General features: G+C 41.3%; 1 protein-coding gene across 3 annotated transcripts in view; it reads right to left on the bottom strand.

Annotated features, from left to right (window-relative positions):
- Positions 1-8,707: 8,707 nt before the first annotated feature.
- Positions 8,708-16,769, bottom strand: part of large1 (LARGE xylosyl- and glucuronyltransferase 1) — a 142,563-nt gene continuing 134,501 nt past the window's right edge. Inside the window, exons 14-16 of one of the 3 annotated variants that reach the window (XR_014600201.1) lie at positions 16,280-16,475; positions 8,920-9,755; positions 8,708-8,875 (exon numbers count right to left, since the gene is read on the bottom strand). Coding sequence is in view for 1 of the 3 variants with exons in the window: in XM_084049800.1 (XP_083905926.1) it covers positions 9,558-9,755; positions 16,280-16,475 (394 nt within the window). In the remaining 2 variants the exon portion in view is untranslated. Of the gene's footprint in view, positions 9,756-16,279; positions 16,476-16,769 lie in introns of all 3 variants that reach the window. The other 2 variants (XR_014600202.1, XM_084049800.1) reach the window with 2 other exon arrangements.

The following is a 16,769-nucleotide window of genomic DNA, read 5'->3' as shown; positions in this document are numbered from 1 at the left end:
CCTGAGCTTTTTTTCCTACAGCTCATCTCTTATGCAAATCGCTCACAACGCGACGCTTGTAGATCAGCTAGTATATATATATATTTTTGCCGGGGGTTCAAGTGGTTAAAAGCATGGGATTTTATTTTATAATAGTGCTCTTATCCACTTTTTTTTTACCATATGCCTGTAAGAAAAAAATGTTGTACAGATTGATTGATTTTTATTAATATTATTAATTTCATTCATGCTTATTTATCTAATGTTTGTTTTCACCTTTTCTTCAGTAAAATCCTGCCTGTTACTTGGATGAGTTGAGCTTGTATTTTAGTTCAGTTCCTACATTGACATGGGAATATTATGTAATAGTATATATAAGGTATGTATATAAAGTACTCAGAAAAGCACTATATAGTGGCGAAAGGGCCTTTCTGTGTGGAGTTTGCATGTTCTTCTCCCCTAGGGTAGGTACCCTCACAAAAAAACATGCAGTAATCCTGGTCTCTATACTGCCTCCCCCTGGTCAGCCAGGGCGCCTGATGGAGGGGAAAGAAACTGGTTGGAATAGTGTGTTCCTTCCACACGCTACGTCCAACCGGGGAAACTCCCCCTGTCAGGTGATAAGAAGCGGCTTGCTAGCTCCTCATGCATTGAAGGAGGCATGAGCTCAGTTCTGGGCTCTCTCCAGGCCGGCAGAGGGAGAGATTGGCGCCCAGGATTACATAAGCAATTGGCACTGGGTGAAAAAATGGGTTACAAAATCGTGGGATAAAAAATGTTAAGAAAAAAAAAGAAAAGCGCGAAACAAATTGTATGTATTATTATTAGTATTATTATAAAGTCATACTATATTATGTCAGAAGAAATGTTATATATGAAGTTAAACAACTAAATGCTATTTGAAAAATATCTTAGAATGTAAATTCTGTGCCATGAGAGCTATTTTAAGTTTTAAAAAGAGACAATGTTAATGGCCGCCGTTCGTTTTCGTTGAAACACAAATGCTTAATAGTGTTTGTTTGTCTATGTTCACAGAATGTTCACCTATTATGATATGCCAAGAACAGAGACGCAAGGTTCATGTGGTTGAAATCACTGGGTCCGTACAGAGGGGCTGATGTACAAAGTCTTTTTCCCAATTCTCACATTATCTCACATATTATCTGAAACGTACTGTAGGCTTGAAATTAATGCATAACATTTTAAATTGAATTAATGAGCGTCTCCTGTAAAACTTTTTAATAGCCTATCCGATAAGAGAAATTATGTCCCAGGACCTTCATTAACAGGACGTTAGCGAAATGTCTTCCATGGGGACAGTTTGACTCCAGGGACCTGCCAGTAGATAAGTTGGGTGCTTTACTACCCATGCTTTAATTTCAAGGGTTCTGTCGTCGTGCAGCCCCCCAAATTCATTACGATAATGCTTTAATTTAATCAAGGCGCCTGTCAATGTGCATCCCCGAAATTCATTACGATTCTAACAACTTTCAAATGACACAGACCAAGATGCAACCAGGCACACCAAACTGAAGACTCAAAGTGAATCCACTAGATCCACTAGATCACGCTCACCAGGCCGCAGGTCTCGCTGAAGCTGCGTCACTCGGCAGCAGGTCTGCGTCACAGCCTGACCCGGGAGTCTGTCCGCAGAGCCTCCAGGAGGTCACTGCTCAAGAAGATCAAGGCTCAAGCCTCCAACTCCATCTGCAGTGAAGACACTTCTCCAGGAAAAAGATGAAGTTGAAGAGGATGAACACCAACCAGAGAAGCAGTCAGAGGCTGCGGAGGCCTTTGCTGAGACTGAGCAACCAGGTGTCTTCCAGTGAAAATGTCTATGCCAACTAAAAACAGCCCCAAAGGCACCCCACTGATTCCGAAAACAGAAATAAAAGGAGGAGGACCGTTTTTGGCAATACAGATTTGCTTGCCAGGAACTGTTCGCCCCCCTTTCCTCAAACCAGGTGAGTGGTAAGTTAAAGAAAATGGCTACGCCAACTCCAAACGGGTGCAATACGTTAGTCCGACAGCGCATTCCTCCGACAGCGCATGGCTCCGACGTTTCCAATACTAACCCTATACCAAACCCGAACCCTAACCCTAACCGCACGCGGATGCCACATAGTCGGAGAAATGGGATGTCGGATTATCGTATGCCTCCCACTCCGGGCAAACAGCCCCAAAGACACGATGACAGCACTATTTGACCCCACTGATTCCGGAGACAAAATTTAAGGAGATTTTTTTTCTTGTTTGACTTTGCCTCTGTGTGCTCATTATGCATTTACTTTTACAAACTTTATTTTACTCCTAATAGCAAATGCAAATTAAGGACAAGTTTCTCTCTCTCTCAAACATGTAAACATTGAATACTGACAATTTGGAGGGAATTGAGCCACAATTCTCTGCCTGGTCATATTTGACCCGTAACACCACAGATGTCACTTTGTTTTTACAGAGACCATCAGAATGAACTAAAATGGTGATAATTAATGTTGTTGCGTTAAAATAGCGGTTTCTGAGGATATCGTGAAGCCTCGTTCCAATAAAGGAAATGTAGAAGGTACTTTTTACCTATTTAAACTTGAAAACGGTTAAAAGATTACCCTAACACAATGGACGGTTAACTGAGTGTGGGGCTTGGCAGTGGCGGTCGTTTTGTGGTGCGGCAGGTGGAGAGCCCGTACATTTTTCCCATTGAGGTGGATCATGACCATGGAGCGTTTCATTCGGTGTCAAGGAATATTTGGATATTTAATTGTGTTATACACTGTATTTTATAAATGCCATTTTATTGCAGTTTTCGGATGTTTTTTGGCGCATAGTCGGATGTCTTGTGGTCGTGGTTCGCCGGGGGCCTGGATGGCTTGGTTCCAAGCTTGGAGTAATTTGTATGGATATTTTCGGGGACCTCTGTGGGGGGGTCGTTGGGTTTCTGTCTGTGGCGCCGCGGGATGGCCGCCACAGCTATGCCCTATGTTTGTATGACTAAAGTCTATATATTATACACACTAACTTTTTATATTTCAAATAGCTTTAATTTAAGTAAGTAAACAGAGAGGCCCAGTGACTGCTATCTATGTTATGAATTCACAATCTAATGGTGGGAGTTTGAATCTTAGACTTCTATGTGACTATACCGTCCTGCCTCCTAATTAGGTTGATTGAGAACATGCCGGCTCAGAAATCCCCTTTGATTGTTTGTTTGTTTCTTCTGTTTCTGCTGTCTGTAAGTAAATATGTTGTTTAACACCTCAATAATGATTCAGTGATTATATTTGGATTATGCTGTATATTGAATTGTATTTCTGCTGTAAATGGGTAACTAAGTTCGATTAGGCTACTTACACCTGGCAAATAGATATAAAACAGACCTGAGCTTTTTTTCCTACAGCTCATCTCTTATGCAAATCGCTCACAACGCGACGCTTGTAGATCAGCTAGTATATATATATATTTTTGCCGGGGGTTCAAGTGGTTAAAAGCATGGGATTTTATTTTATAATAGTGCTCTTATCCACTTTTTTTTTACCATATGCCTGTAAGAAAAAAATGTTGTACAGATTGATTGATTTTTATTAATATTATTAATTTCATTCATGCTTATTTATCTAATGTTTGTTTTCACCTTTTCTTCAGTAAAATCCTGCCTGTTACTTGGATGAGTTGAGCTTGTATTTTAGTTCAGTTCCTACATTGACATGGGAATATTATGTAATAGTATATATAAGGTATGTATATAAAGTACTCAGAAAAGCACTATATAGTGGCGAAAGGGCCTTTCTGTGTGGAGTTTGCATGTTCTTCTCCCCTAGGGTAGGTACCCTCACAAAAAAACATGCAGTAATCCTGGTCTCTATACTGCCTCCCCCTGGTCAGCCAGGGCGCCTGATGGAGGGGAAAGAAACTGGTTGGAATAGTGTGTTCCTTCCACACGCTACGTCCAACCGGGGAAACTCCCCCTGTCAGGTGATAAGAAGCGGCTTGCTAGCTCCTCATGCATTGAAGGAGGCATGAGCTCAGTTCTGGGCTCTCTCCAGGCCGGCAGAGGGAGAGATTGGCGCCCAGGATTACATAAGCAATTGGCACTGGGTGAAAAAATGGGTTACAAAATCGTGGGATAAAAAATGTTAAGAAAAAAAAAGAAAAGCGCGAAACAAATTGTATGTATTATTATTAGTATTATTATAAAGTCATACTATATTATGTCAGAAGAAATGTTATCTTCCAATAAAAACACATTTCTTATAGTACTTCTATAAAAAAGTCATACATTATGTTATATAAGCGAATACTTTGTTCCTGGTAGCCTACATTGTGATCTGTTTTTGTATTCAATTGATTGGTCTTCATTGCAATAAATACATAATGGAAGTGGTTGGATTCAGTTGACTTAATCTGTTAATTTGTTATTTGTAGTCAATAGAATAGCACACAACAAATCAATGCAATTTACGAGTATGCAGTCCTACCTATAATGGATCATTGATTTTATATGCTGTGTGGATGAGTGTACAGTACGTATTTTCTCCAACTTAATTCAGCTAATCAAAGAGGAACTGTGGTCATAATACAACACTGTTTGAGAAACTAGGTGAATGCTTTTAGCCAGCAATTATTTTAATCTAACAATCCAAAGTGACAATAACAGTCAATGTACTTGATCAATGTACTTGTATAAACTTGTATAGTTCTGGTGGATTGAAACTGCTATAGTTTTGGTCATCAAATCTAAGAAATGACAAATATATGACAATAACGGGTATGAATTTGAATGACATTACTAAGGCTAAAACTAACATTCTCTAAAGAAAATGTAAATGTGGGTGAAGAGTAAAAATATTCCAAAATATGGTTTATAACCTAAATGTCAATTGTGTCGTAATGAACCCTATAGGTATATCTAGTAGATTTCAGTCATTCTGTGAGGAGAGGTGTTTGCTGTGGATTTTAAACTTTTGACCTGCCACCTCCCCCTTGAATCAAATATGACCTCCAACAACCAATTCGTGTGAAATGCCTGGTGGCGCAGGGGAGAAGTAGCGGCTTCACAAGCAGAATGTTGAGAGTTCGAATCTTGATCCTAGTAAATCTTCATTTTCGGTTTTATTAAAGGCGAGGAGCATGGAGGCTGCCCACCTTCTTCCTCAGACTCCCTTTTAGCTCCAGTAGCAGAGGGAGGAGCATAGATGGAGCCCACCTCCAAAGGGAGGAGCTTAATAGCTTTTACATAATAAACAAAGTCTTTTTTTGTTGTTTGACTGTTGTTTGTTTCATTAGTTGTTATAGTTTTATATTGAGCCTTGAACCTTGAACCATTTTGTTTATAAATCCCTGTCTTTTCGCTTGCGCCACAAAGATGAGAACAAAATACTTCCTTTTAGAGTTTAGATGAGCTTTTAGAGTTTAGATGGAGTGCGGAAATTTTGTTTATAAACCCCTGTCAACTCACTTGTGCTACAAATGCATGGAAGATATACATTACAATCTTTTCCCAATTATTTGGGGGCCCACTTTTGCAGTATCCCCATGGCACCACCACCAGTGCAAGGAAATGATGTGTCAACATTTACAAGTTGATAAAAAGATGTTATAATCTCACCATCTCACCTGCAAGTGAAATTGTGGATATTGTGTACTTTTTCATTTTTTATATAATATTTCATTGATATTTTTTCACAATAACCATTCCACATAAACATAAGTGTTTTATGCCACCTTCACCAAACACAATTTTAGACGGGAGTGTCTGTGACTCTGGCAAAATGACGCAGGCATGTAATATATTGGCAACAAATGTGTTTATGCACTTTTAAAGTTAATACATACGGTTTCTGGCCACACTATTGTTGCTTTCCACAATATCCTCGGCGTGCAACATGCTCACAGAAAGAAACAGGAGATTGTTTCACTGATTTGCCTTTATTCGGGTAGCAGCATGTCTGTCAACACTGTCTTAGTTACATACACACTTCCTCTGGCTCCCCTCTTGCTATAATTATCGCCCGCAAAAGTCACACACACATACAGTTCACTCTCACACACATATCGTCGCTGTCGGGTGGAAACAATATCTATATTAAAACGTTTTTGTTTTTTCGTCACAAGAGTGTCAAGCGAAAGTAGTGAACAGTGGTGGAAAAAGTACTCTTTTACTTAAGTAAAAGTATCAATACTGCAAGTAGAAATACTCTGTTGCAAGTAAAAGTCCGGCATTCAAAATTTACTTGAGTAAAAGTACAAAGGTATTGGCATCAAAATGTACTTAAAGTACCAAAAGTAAAAGTAGTCATTATGCAGAGTGTTCAAAATGTATAAAAATATTTTTTAAATACCAGGCTATTTTCAAATAGCCAAAGTATACATAGGACTTGAGTGGTTAATGTATGTTTTGTAATAATAATCAAAACCTACAAAGTAACTAGTGATTAAGGTTTTCTAATAATTGTAGTGGAGCAAAAGTCCTGTGAGATGTAATGGAGTAGAATTAAAAGTATAGAAAATTGGAAATACTCCAGTAACATAAAAGTACGTAAAAATTGTACTTAAGTACAGTACTTGGGTACATGTTGCTAGTTACTTTACGCCACTGCAAATGTAGTGAAAGTAGCCGACCTAGCGTTGTGAGCTTGTAGATCCGCTATTTTCACTATGAAAAATGTTGTTCCATTGAAAAGTAACAGTTTTGGACATGAGATTTCCACTCGACAGTGACGATATACACTTTATATAATCATCCAATGCATTGACGCCAGCACGCACACACACACACACACACACGCACACACACACACACACACACGCACACACGCACACACACACGCACACACGCACACACGCACACACACACACACACACACCTTCATCTGCAGTAAGACCTGCTGTGTCTGGACCAAGTTACAGCAGTTGTCAAACACTGGCTGCTTTCCTAGACAGTGTGAGAGACAAGAGAAAGAGAGATCGAGAGAGACGAGAGTGCGAGAGAGAGAGGGAGGGAGAGAGAGAGACACACACACACACACACACACACACAGAGTGGGAGACAGTGTCTCTAGACCATTGGTTCTCAAAGTGGGGTCCGGGGACCCCCAGGGGTCATTGGGGGGGTACCAAGGGGTCCCCAGCTAAATGATGGATAGTTAGGAACCAAATGGACCCTTATGGGTCTGTAACTCTGAGAGTGTACAAATGGAAGTACACTCTCAAGAGTTAATTTAACATTGATTTTACAATATAAATGCCATTAAATGGGGGTCCGTAGCCTAATGCATGTCAAACTGGGGGTCCTTGAAATTAAAATGGTTGAGAATCACTGCTAGAGCCGTAAACATCTTCTCTTAATATGGGGGATCCCTGGCATATCTTTTCAAATGGGGGTCCGCGGGATAATACGTTTCAATTTGGGGGTCCTTGACATGAAAAATTTTGAGAACCACTGCTCTAGCCCTTGATTGATATTGGTATTAGACCCCTAGCCCCCCCACCCCCAATGTACAAATGGAACTAAATGAACCCTGACGAGTCCCAGAGTTACAGACGCTTAAGGTTCCATTTAGTTCCTCAACAATCAATCATTTAGCTGGGGGGACCCCCTGGAACACCCTCAAGGACCCCTGAGGGTCCATGGACCCCATGTTGAGAACCACTGCTCTAGACAACTCTCCTTCTGACTTGTACAGTAAAGTGGTTGTTTTACATTGAAATGCAGTCCTGGAGTCCGGAACAATCCACAACGTCCAAATGTCCCATATCGCTCATCCGTAAAATTCCTTTCCCCGATCCGCGAGAAGGATGCTGTGCCAGTGCCTTTTTTTTTTTTTTTTGCAGACACACGTTAGGACTGTAAACATACACTGATAAATAATACTGATTGTTGACAAGAAAAAGTAAAGAATAAGCAGAAATGATTGGCGCCTCGCTTTGTGTGGAATGAGAGTGGAGCACAAAAATACAGCGGGAGAAAAGAGTGTGATTGGATGTGTGATTGTGTGTGTGTGTGTGTGTGTGTGTGTGTGTGTGTGTGTGTGTGTGTGTGTGTGTGTGTGATTGTGTGTGTGTGTGTGTGTGTGTGTGTGTGTGTGTGTGTGTGTGTGTGTGTGTGTGTGTGTGTGTGTGTGTGTGATTGTGTGTGTGTGTGTGTGTGTGTGTGTGTGCGTGTATGTAGACTCCATTGCTATTGGTAACCAGTCCAAGTGTACAGGAGAGAGAGAGAGTACATTCTGCCAACTGCAAGAGAGATCAGAGTTTTCAGACCTCTCTGTCATGTTTTCTTGTCCAAACGAAACACTGACGATAATAATAAAAAAGTCCCTGTCAGCAGCACACTGCGGCTGACATGAGAAGTACCCTGAATATCAATCGCTTGCCTGACCTCCAGTCCTCCTTGCACTTTAGCTCCCCTGCGTCGCCAGTGAGAATCATTCAGATCAGTATCGGCTAAGAAACAAATTTGGCGATGGCGGACGGCCGGCTGCCTCTCCCCGTATATCTTGGTATGTGTCACTCATCGAAATGAGACGTCCGAACGCGTACGGACGTGTTTACTCGTGACACTGACGTTTTTGTCTTATCTCGGCGCTCCGTATTTACATTTTTACTGAAAGTGAATCTGGGTGTGCGGTCAGTCAAGTCAATATGGCTGCCGTTATTTATTTTTTGATATATATTATATATATATATATATATATATATATATATATATATATATATATATATATATATATATATTTCTTTCAGTTACTTCATGGCACTTGGAGAGCGTTCCAATTTGCAGCGTGCAAACAGAAATGTAAGCCCACAAAGCTTCAAAGCTTCATTCTCAGTTTCCCCCTAAAGCTTTTTGCTAAGCTTTGTCCTGGAGGAACATACACATACTCTCTCTCTCATATTCCCAATCCTGCATTCGCACGCGCACGCACACGCACACGCACACACACACACACACACACACACACACACACACACACACACACACACACACACACACACAGTCTCTGTTTCTCTCTGTCTCTCACACTCACGCACACAAACACACACTTACAATTAGCCCAAAAATACAGCAGCTGAGCCTCAGTCGCTGGTCTTACAAATATGGCAAGGCAATGAAAAGTCTGCTTTCCAAGGCAGCAGCCAGTCCGTCACTCTCTGCCTGCTGCAGTGGCCTGTTTTTTTTTATTTTGTCAGCAGCCCTCGGGCACAAAAAGCCGGCCTGGGCGCAAGCCAAGTCATTCTAAAAAGAAGCAGTCAACCATGTCATCTTTTGCGGCTTTTCAAAACCTCAACACCCAGGCAGACATGATGTTGGCCTGGGCTGGAACGAGCATGTCTTCCAATCCCCAGCGGAGGCGGAGCAAAGTTTTTTGGACACGTGGTTTTCCCCCCGGGTTTATGCTGAGGAGGATCAACGGTCGTCATGAGAGACTCCAGTCTCACACTGCAGGTATCTGAAAAAAAAAAGAACAGTCCAGACGTCCAAATGTGGGCTGTCTGTGACCCGGCGGGCCCTCCTCTCCCCAGCCCCACAAGGGGGGGCTTTGTCAGTAGTCCGGGGCTAGGTCGGGGAGGGTCTGCAGTGGTGGCTAGCTGTTGTTGTCGGCCGTCATGTACTTGAGGGCGGCGAAGCCGTAGCGCCTCGACATGTTCTGCTGGAACTCCTCCTTGAGCGTCTTGAGGCAGACGCGGTACTGCTTGTTGGAGCGGAACTTGGTGATGTCGAAGCTGGGCGCGTGCGGCATGTGGATCATGTACGCGTTGGGGAGGACCACAAACTCATACTCCTGTGAGAGAAGGGATATTGTGATATTCGTTTTGTACCTTAACCCATTAAGACCTGGAACTGTGTCATTTTTAGATTTGAGCTAAAAAGCATTATTTTACACTTTGGGCTATTCAAAAATAGCAGATATACAAGCTCATAGCGCGGCACGAGTGCCGCACTATGAGCTTGTAGATCTGCTATTTTGGAAAAATCGTGAAAATGTGTGCAAATCTTTGAATATATATATATTTTTAAAGCGAACATTTTTGACTCAAATCTTTGCTTCTGGGGGGTCCCTGGAACAAAATATTTTGATGGGGGTCCGCGGCCAAATACATATCATTTTGGGGGTCCTTGACATGAAAAAGTTTGAGCACCACTGATATAGAAACATACGTTTTTGAGAATACTGTTGAGATTTAGGAGACATGTAGAATCAGCTTCAGGTCTTAATGGGTTAATGCCTTATACATTGTACAGTATGTACCTGCTGATGTGTTGATGCACTTTATGTCTAAGGATGGATATGCTACGTGTATATATGTATATATCTTTTGTAGATTTGCTCCCCCTGTACCCCCTTATTCTTCTCTTTCTCCTTTCTGGAACTAAAGACGAAGGAGCTCAAAAAAGAACAAATAGCTGATTCTGAGGGAAAATGAAGTCCCAGTTTTCACAAGGTGGCATCACCCGTTTCCTGTTCCAGTTCATTTTCCCATGACTTAATTCGATTGGCTCTGCAGCAGATTTGAACTGGAAACACCTGTCAAGGTGTCATATGTGTTTCTGATTCAAACCTGCTGCTGAGCCAATCAAAACAAAGCTATGGAACAATTAACCTGAACTCTAAACAGGTAATGCCACCTTCTGGAAATCTGGGACTACAGAGCCAATTCTGGGGCAAACATTCATATAGTCGCTCTCTACAAGCTCTCAGCGTGTCACATAATCGGATATTTTCTGTAAATATTTAGTGTGGAGCGAAAACAGGAGGGGTCCTACTTTAGAGCCCTGTGGCACTCCGGTCGACTAAGTATAGGGTTTGAGTGGTTACATCTTCAGTGTTCATTTATGGGTCCATTTGGTTACAGTTGTACACTGAAGTTACAACATTGGATACATCAGCACTCAGGATGGTTCCAACAGCATGTTTGCTAGGAGGACAACAACTAGGAAGGGGCAGGCTCAAAGCAGATCGAAAGCAACTAGCTGGTGATAATGGATTAAACAAAAGAAGTCTATGGACATTCTTTTGTATGCTAGCCAGGTAGCTAACTAATAGCCCCTTTCTCTGATCAATTAGTGTGTAATGTTCAGGGCAACCGTGTTATTACTTAAAAGTCTGAAACCATTTTATTTACTTGTTTGTTCCAATTTAGTCCCCCCAACCCCCTACTGTTGGCCTGGGGAGAGAGTAGACCATGCCTCCTCCCATACGCATGGAGTCACAAGCCTCCTCTTTTCACCTGCCACTACTGACTGACTTTATCGGGACAGCTTTACACACACACACACACACACACACACACACACACACACACACACACACACACACACACACACACACACACACACACACACACACACACACACACACACACACACACACACACACACACACACACACACACACACACACACACACACACACACACAGGCAATTCTTTTGTGTGGCACATACCGAATGAAATCTGATCTCTTTGAATTTAATGTCACATATTATATAGATATCCTGGCCTACCAAATCAACTCAGTATGACTGCGTTCGAAGCAGAATTACTTCAAAGTATTGCTGGTACAGCATAAGAGTTTAAGTATTAAGTTAATAAGATCTAATGTCATGCATTCTTCTTGTCACAGATTGTAAACTCTAGTCATGACCTTTAAACAAACATGTGTTTCTACTAATTGCTTTTATATCAATGACATGTTACTGTCTAGTTTAACAACCTGTTAACAACAAACAAAAACAAAAAATCCCAAATCACTTTTCACATCAAATTAATCAATGTTCTTGTCCTCATGAACATTTTCTGTTGCACGTACAGTGTTTGTTATCAACAGGCACCTAAACATAGCGATGCTGTGGATAACTGACTGCACTAATTAGATTAGTTAGAATGCAATGGCATAAAGCAAGAATTATGCCGTTACTGATGGTTCTGTCGGGACATTTTTTTTCACCCTGCCCAATACTCAATTGATTAAATGCAATCTCAAGACAACAACATTCATGGCATGGCTGTTTACCTTTGCGAGAAAGTATAATACTATACTTTCTTGACAAATAAACAATCTGAAAATACATTGGCCAATATTTCACATCAGACTATTAATGTGATGCCCTTTTAATACAGGTTGATGCTTTTATTGATTTACCGATGCCACAAACAATTGGAATTGGATTATTGCAAATTGTGAGGAATTTACTCTCCCGGCATGTAAGGTCTCCCGGTGTGTAACAGTCTAAATAATAGTGGGAAATGTGGAACACACTATGTTTTTTAAACGCCTTTTTCTCCCATTTCTTTTTCTTGGGGGGACAATGCAACTAAAATTAAGTATTTTTCATTTTGCTGGGGACACAATGGATGCCCCAAATCCTTCTTCATAATGGGAGCACCCACTCCATTTAGAATGAATCCTACTCTTACTTCTAAGGTCTAATCCAATCAGGAGGAACAATCGATAATGTGTGAACAGAAACAACTCTCTTCCAAAAGTAAGACTTAAAACCCCTAAACCCTATTCTATTGTTGACCCAGGGTTTTGTATTTGGTCCCCTCCTTTTGTAGATCGGCTATTTTAACAGAATGTTTGCCCATTTTGACAATTATTATGGCATGCACAGAATAGGGACTGTAGGGTTCGATTACAAGTCATTTTTGACAAAGCTACAAAGTGACATGTGACACTTGACACACTACAAATCAAAGCTGAGTTGGCCTCAACTTATTTCAGCACAGGTTTTAATCAGTTCACTTTGCTATTTTCATCTACGCAGTTTGGCTTGAGCAACACTTCAACGGCAACTTGACTGGCCATGCTTGGCCTAATTGTAGCTTTGTCGCCACTATTGTGAACATAGAATGTAGTGTATGTCATTGTGTATTTTAGTGAATGTTTCATATAGATTCTTGTAAACCATGTTTTTTCTGATCTATAGACCCAGTAGGACACAAAAAACCTGGTTTACATTTTTTTTGGCCCATAGGTGGCGCTACAGCAACCAATTCAAAACGCTAATTCGTGATTACTTACAAACTACTCATCAAATATTTATCAAATTTGATGGGTTGTTGCATCATGAGCTGATGCACAATCTCTGAAAATTTGACCAGAATCCACCTATAGGTGGCGCTACAGCAACAGATTCAATATGCAAATACACAATGGTGCAAGAGCTACCTGACGATTTTTAACAAATAATGTATGTAGTTATGTAGCAAAAAGAAGTTAAGTGAATGTTTCATATAGATTCTTGTAAACCATGTTTTTTCTGTTCTATGGACCCAGTAGGACACAAAAAAAGCGGTTTACATTTTTTTCTCCCGCCCTGGCACTATTTTGGCACCATGGCAACATTTGGCAATGTGACGCAGTATTTTATGTCTGTCTGTATTTCTGTCAACATCATTTCTTCAAATCTGCATGGCCAATCTTCACCAAATTTGGTGCACAAATGTATGATGTGTCCCAGAAGACACCATAACATTTTCACCATGATCGGCCAATAGGTGGCGCTACAGCAACCAATTCAAAAAGCAAATTCATGATTACTTACAAACTACTCGTCGATTTTTTTATCAAATTTGATGGGTTGTTGCATCATGAGCTGAGACACATTACGAGGGAGCAGAGAACTTGGATTTTTTTGTGAATGAGAGGGTCAGAGGGGAAAAGAACATGTGGGACAAAATGTCAAAGCTTAAGTATCGGACCTGGAAAGGTGGATGCAAAACTATCAAGCTTAAGGCATCATCTGAGGTAGTCAGCTTGAAATCAACCAACTCACTGTTTGTTTGCCTGCTTCTCATTGCCAAGTCCTCTAGAGAACTTGACCTGCAGAACGTTGTGGGAACATACGAATTTGCGGATCACAAATTCAACACAATGCAACACACACACACACAAGGGTGTCCTGTCCACAAACACAAACATGGTGAACGTCACAAGGCAGACACATTACTGGTTCTGTATGCAGTAGCAGTGAGTCGTTTAGGTAAAACACCACATATATACTCATGTGACACTGATGTGTTGGTACTTGCCCTTCGAAGGGTACCAGACCTTCAACCAGAGAGCGCAATCATCATGGGCACTGGAGATCAAAGACGGATGATAAAACTGAGACCCATCTACATGGCCATTGGTCCTGAACGAGCAGCAGCTTTGCCAGGATTTCACACGCTTACTGGTTGTGATACCACTGGTCACATCAGAGGAAAAGGAAAATCTACCTGCTTCAAATCATTCATGAAGGCTGGTGATGATGTACTCCATGCACTTGCTGAGCTTGGTGTTGGCCCTTATCCATCCTCAGAGGTGTTAGCTGGGTGTGAAAAGTTTATGTGTCAGCTCTTCAAACCTGGCTATGAATCAGCTGAAGTACTTTGGTGGCACATGTTTAAACAGCTCAAGGCCAATCAGGGTGTGGAAAAGATATGTCCAACGCAAGGGTCCATCATAGAACATATCCTGCGAGCACAATGGCAAGCAAATGTATGGGCACAAGACATTGTGGCTCAGCCAAAGGTTTTAGATCCACTATCTTTGGGATGGAGGCAGCAAGAGGATGGAAGTTGTGTCCCTGTAGTCTCAAAGGTTCCACCTGCACCAGAGGCAGTCGTAGAACTAGTCAAGTGTGCATGTGTTGCCAGCAAGTGCAGCGGCCGCTGTTCTTGCAAAGTCAATAATCTTCCATGCACAGAGCTCTGCAAATGTGAAGCTGCAGAAGATTCATGTAATAATCTTCAAGATGATGATGCTGAGAGTGATGACGATGATGCCTACAGTGATTGATTCTTTGTTGATTTGTTAAGTTGAGAATTAGTACTGTTGAGCATTCCTTTTATATATTTTTTCTCTGGAGGGGGGAGTATTATTATTTTTGTTTTCTTATTAACAAGGATCCATGTTCCATTTTATCAAAGGTTCAAGAATAAACCCTTTGAATTGAAAATAAACACTTTCTGTTTCTGTTTAAATAAGGTTTTTGTTAAAAATCGTCAGGTAGCTCTTGCACCATTGTGTATTTGCATATTGAATCTGTTGCTGTAGCGCCACCTATAGGTGGATTGTGGTAACATTTTCAGAGGTTGTGCCTCAGCTCATGATGCAACAACCCATCAAATTTGATAAATATTTGATGAGTAGTTTGTAAGTAATCATGAATTAGCGTTTTGAATTGGTTGCTGTAGCGCCACCTATGGGCCGAAAAAAATGTAAACCGGGTTTTTTGTGTCCTACTGGGTCTATAGATCAAAAAAAACATGGTTTACAAGAATCTATATGAAACATTCACTTAACTAATTTTTGCTACATAACTACATACACTAATGAGAGTGTTTTGATGCCATTGTGTTTTCAAATCACCGATACTCAGAGGATCAGTGCCCAAATACCTGTCAAAATACTTCTCTAGAGTGAGTGATGCCCATGGCCATAACACCAGAAGGAGTTCATATGACCTTGTTTCCCCAAAACTCGGCTCAAACATGGGTAAAAATGCATCTACCAAGCGGCAACCAAACAGTGGAATGCCCTACCAAAACTCAAAAGATCTCGACTCCCTACCCAAACTTAAAACTAACCTAAAAGAATGGCTGACCTTTCTCTGTAAATATACTTTATGATGCCACTGAGCTTTCTTCCAATGTGTATTGTATTGTATTCAATGTATTGGACTAATTGTATGTGTTATCCTTTTAACCTTTGACTGTACTACCTGTACCGTTAACAAACTTGTTAAACAAGTATTCAATCAATCAATCAAAGATCATCCAGGGGGGAATTATTGGAAAGGGGAACATTTTCTGGTTGTGAGGCGATAACTGCATCAGAGTAAAGCTCATTTTGACACAAACACATTCTTTAGTACAGGGGTCTTCAACAGGGGGTCCGGGACCCCTAGGGGGTCTTCAGAGTTACTACAGAGAAATCTTTGTGTGGTGGGGAACATTAGCCGAAAATAGCCGATCTACAAGCTCACAACGCCTCGCGCTGCGAGGCGTTGTGAGCTTGTAGATCGGCTATTTTCGGAGAGTCAGTGTAGAGGGAAAAGTACAGAGACAGCGGTCAAGTTGACTAAATATACAGGGTTAACTATCTGAAAACATGAATCCAGCTATCTATGAAATCTATGAAAAAGTTTAATCTGCAACACAATTTTATATAATATGTGGTGGGGGGGGGGGCCCTGCTTCATCTCTCTCTCAGCTAGGGGGTCCTTGGCCTGAAAAAAACGTTTTAAGACCCCTGCTCTAGTGGTTCATTGTCAATGTGCCAAATGTGTGGAGGTGTGCCGGTGGACAGTCTGGATACCTGCGCGTCCAGCTCCATGATGTGAGCCACTTTGTTCCAGCCAAAGCCCACGAAGCGGCGGTCGTACTCGGGGCTGTCCCGGCGCACCATGACGTACGGCTCAAAGTCGGCCTCCCACTGCACCCTGTAGGGCGTGGTGGCCGTTCTCCACTTGGCGAAGTTGGTGGGCGCGTGTCCCTTTGTCCACACGTGGTACCTGAAACACACAGGAGAACCGTTTGATTTTTTTTTGCTTAATCATCGTTGTCTGATTGCTTTAGATTCTTCAAAGCCACATATTACCCTACAGTATGCGCAAAGTATAAAGTTTTGTTATGAGTTTTGGTTCTTCCAGCTACCTTACCCACGCTACCGTAAACAGAAAGCCTGGTTTCGGGGCAGTTAATTATGTAGTTCCACCTTCAGGCCTTTTTTATATATTATAGAAAAAAAGAACAATATTAGTTTTTGTTACCCAAGGCTCTACCTTATACATGAGGAGAACACCCAC

This window comes from Gymnoscopelus microlampas (assembly GCF_963454915.1).
Source record: "Gymnoscopelus microlampas genome assembly, chromosome: 23".
Lineage (NCBI taxonomy): Eukaryota > Metazoa > Chordata > Actinopteri > Myctophiformes > Myctophidae > Gymnoscopelus > Gymnoscopelus microlampas.
Note: the sequence above shows the minus strand (reverse complement) of the source record. Positions and strands in the feature narration are given on the sequence as shown.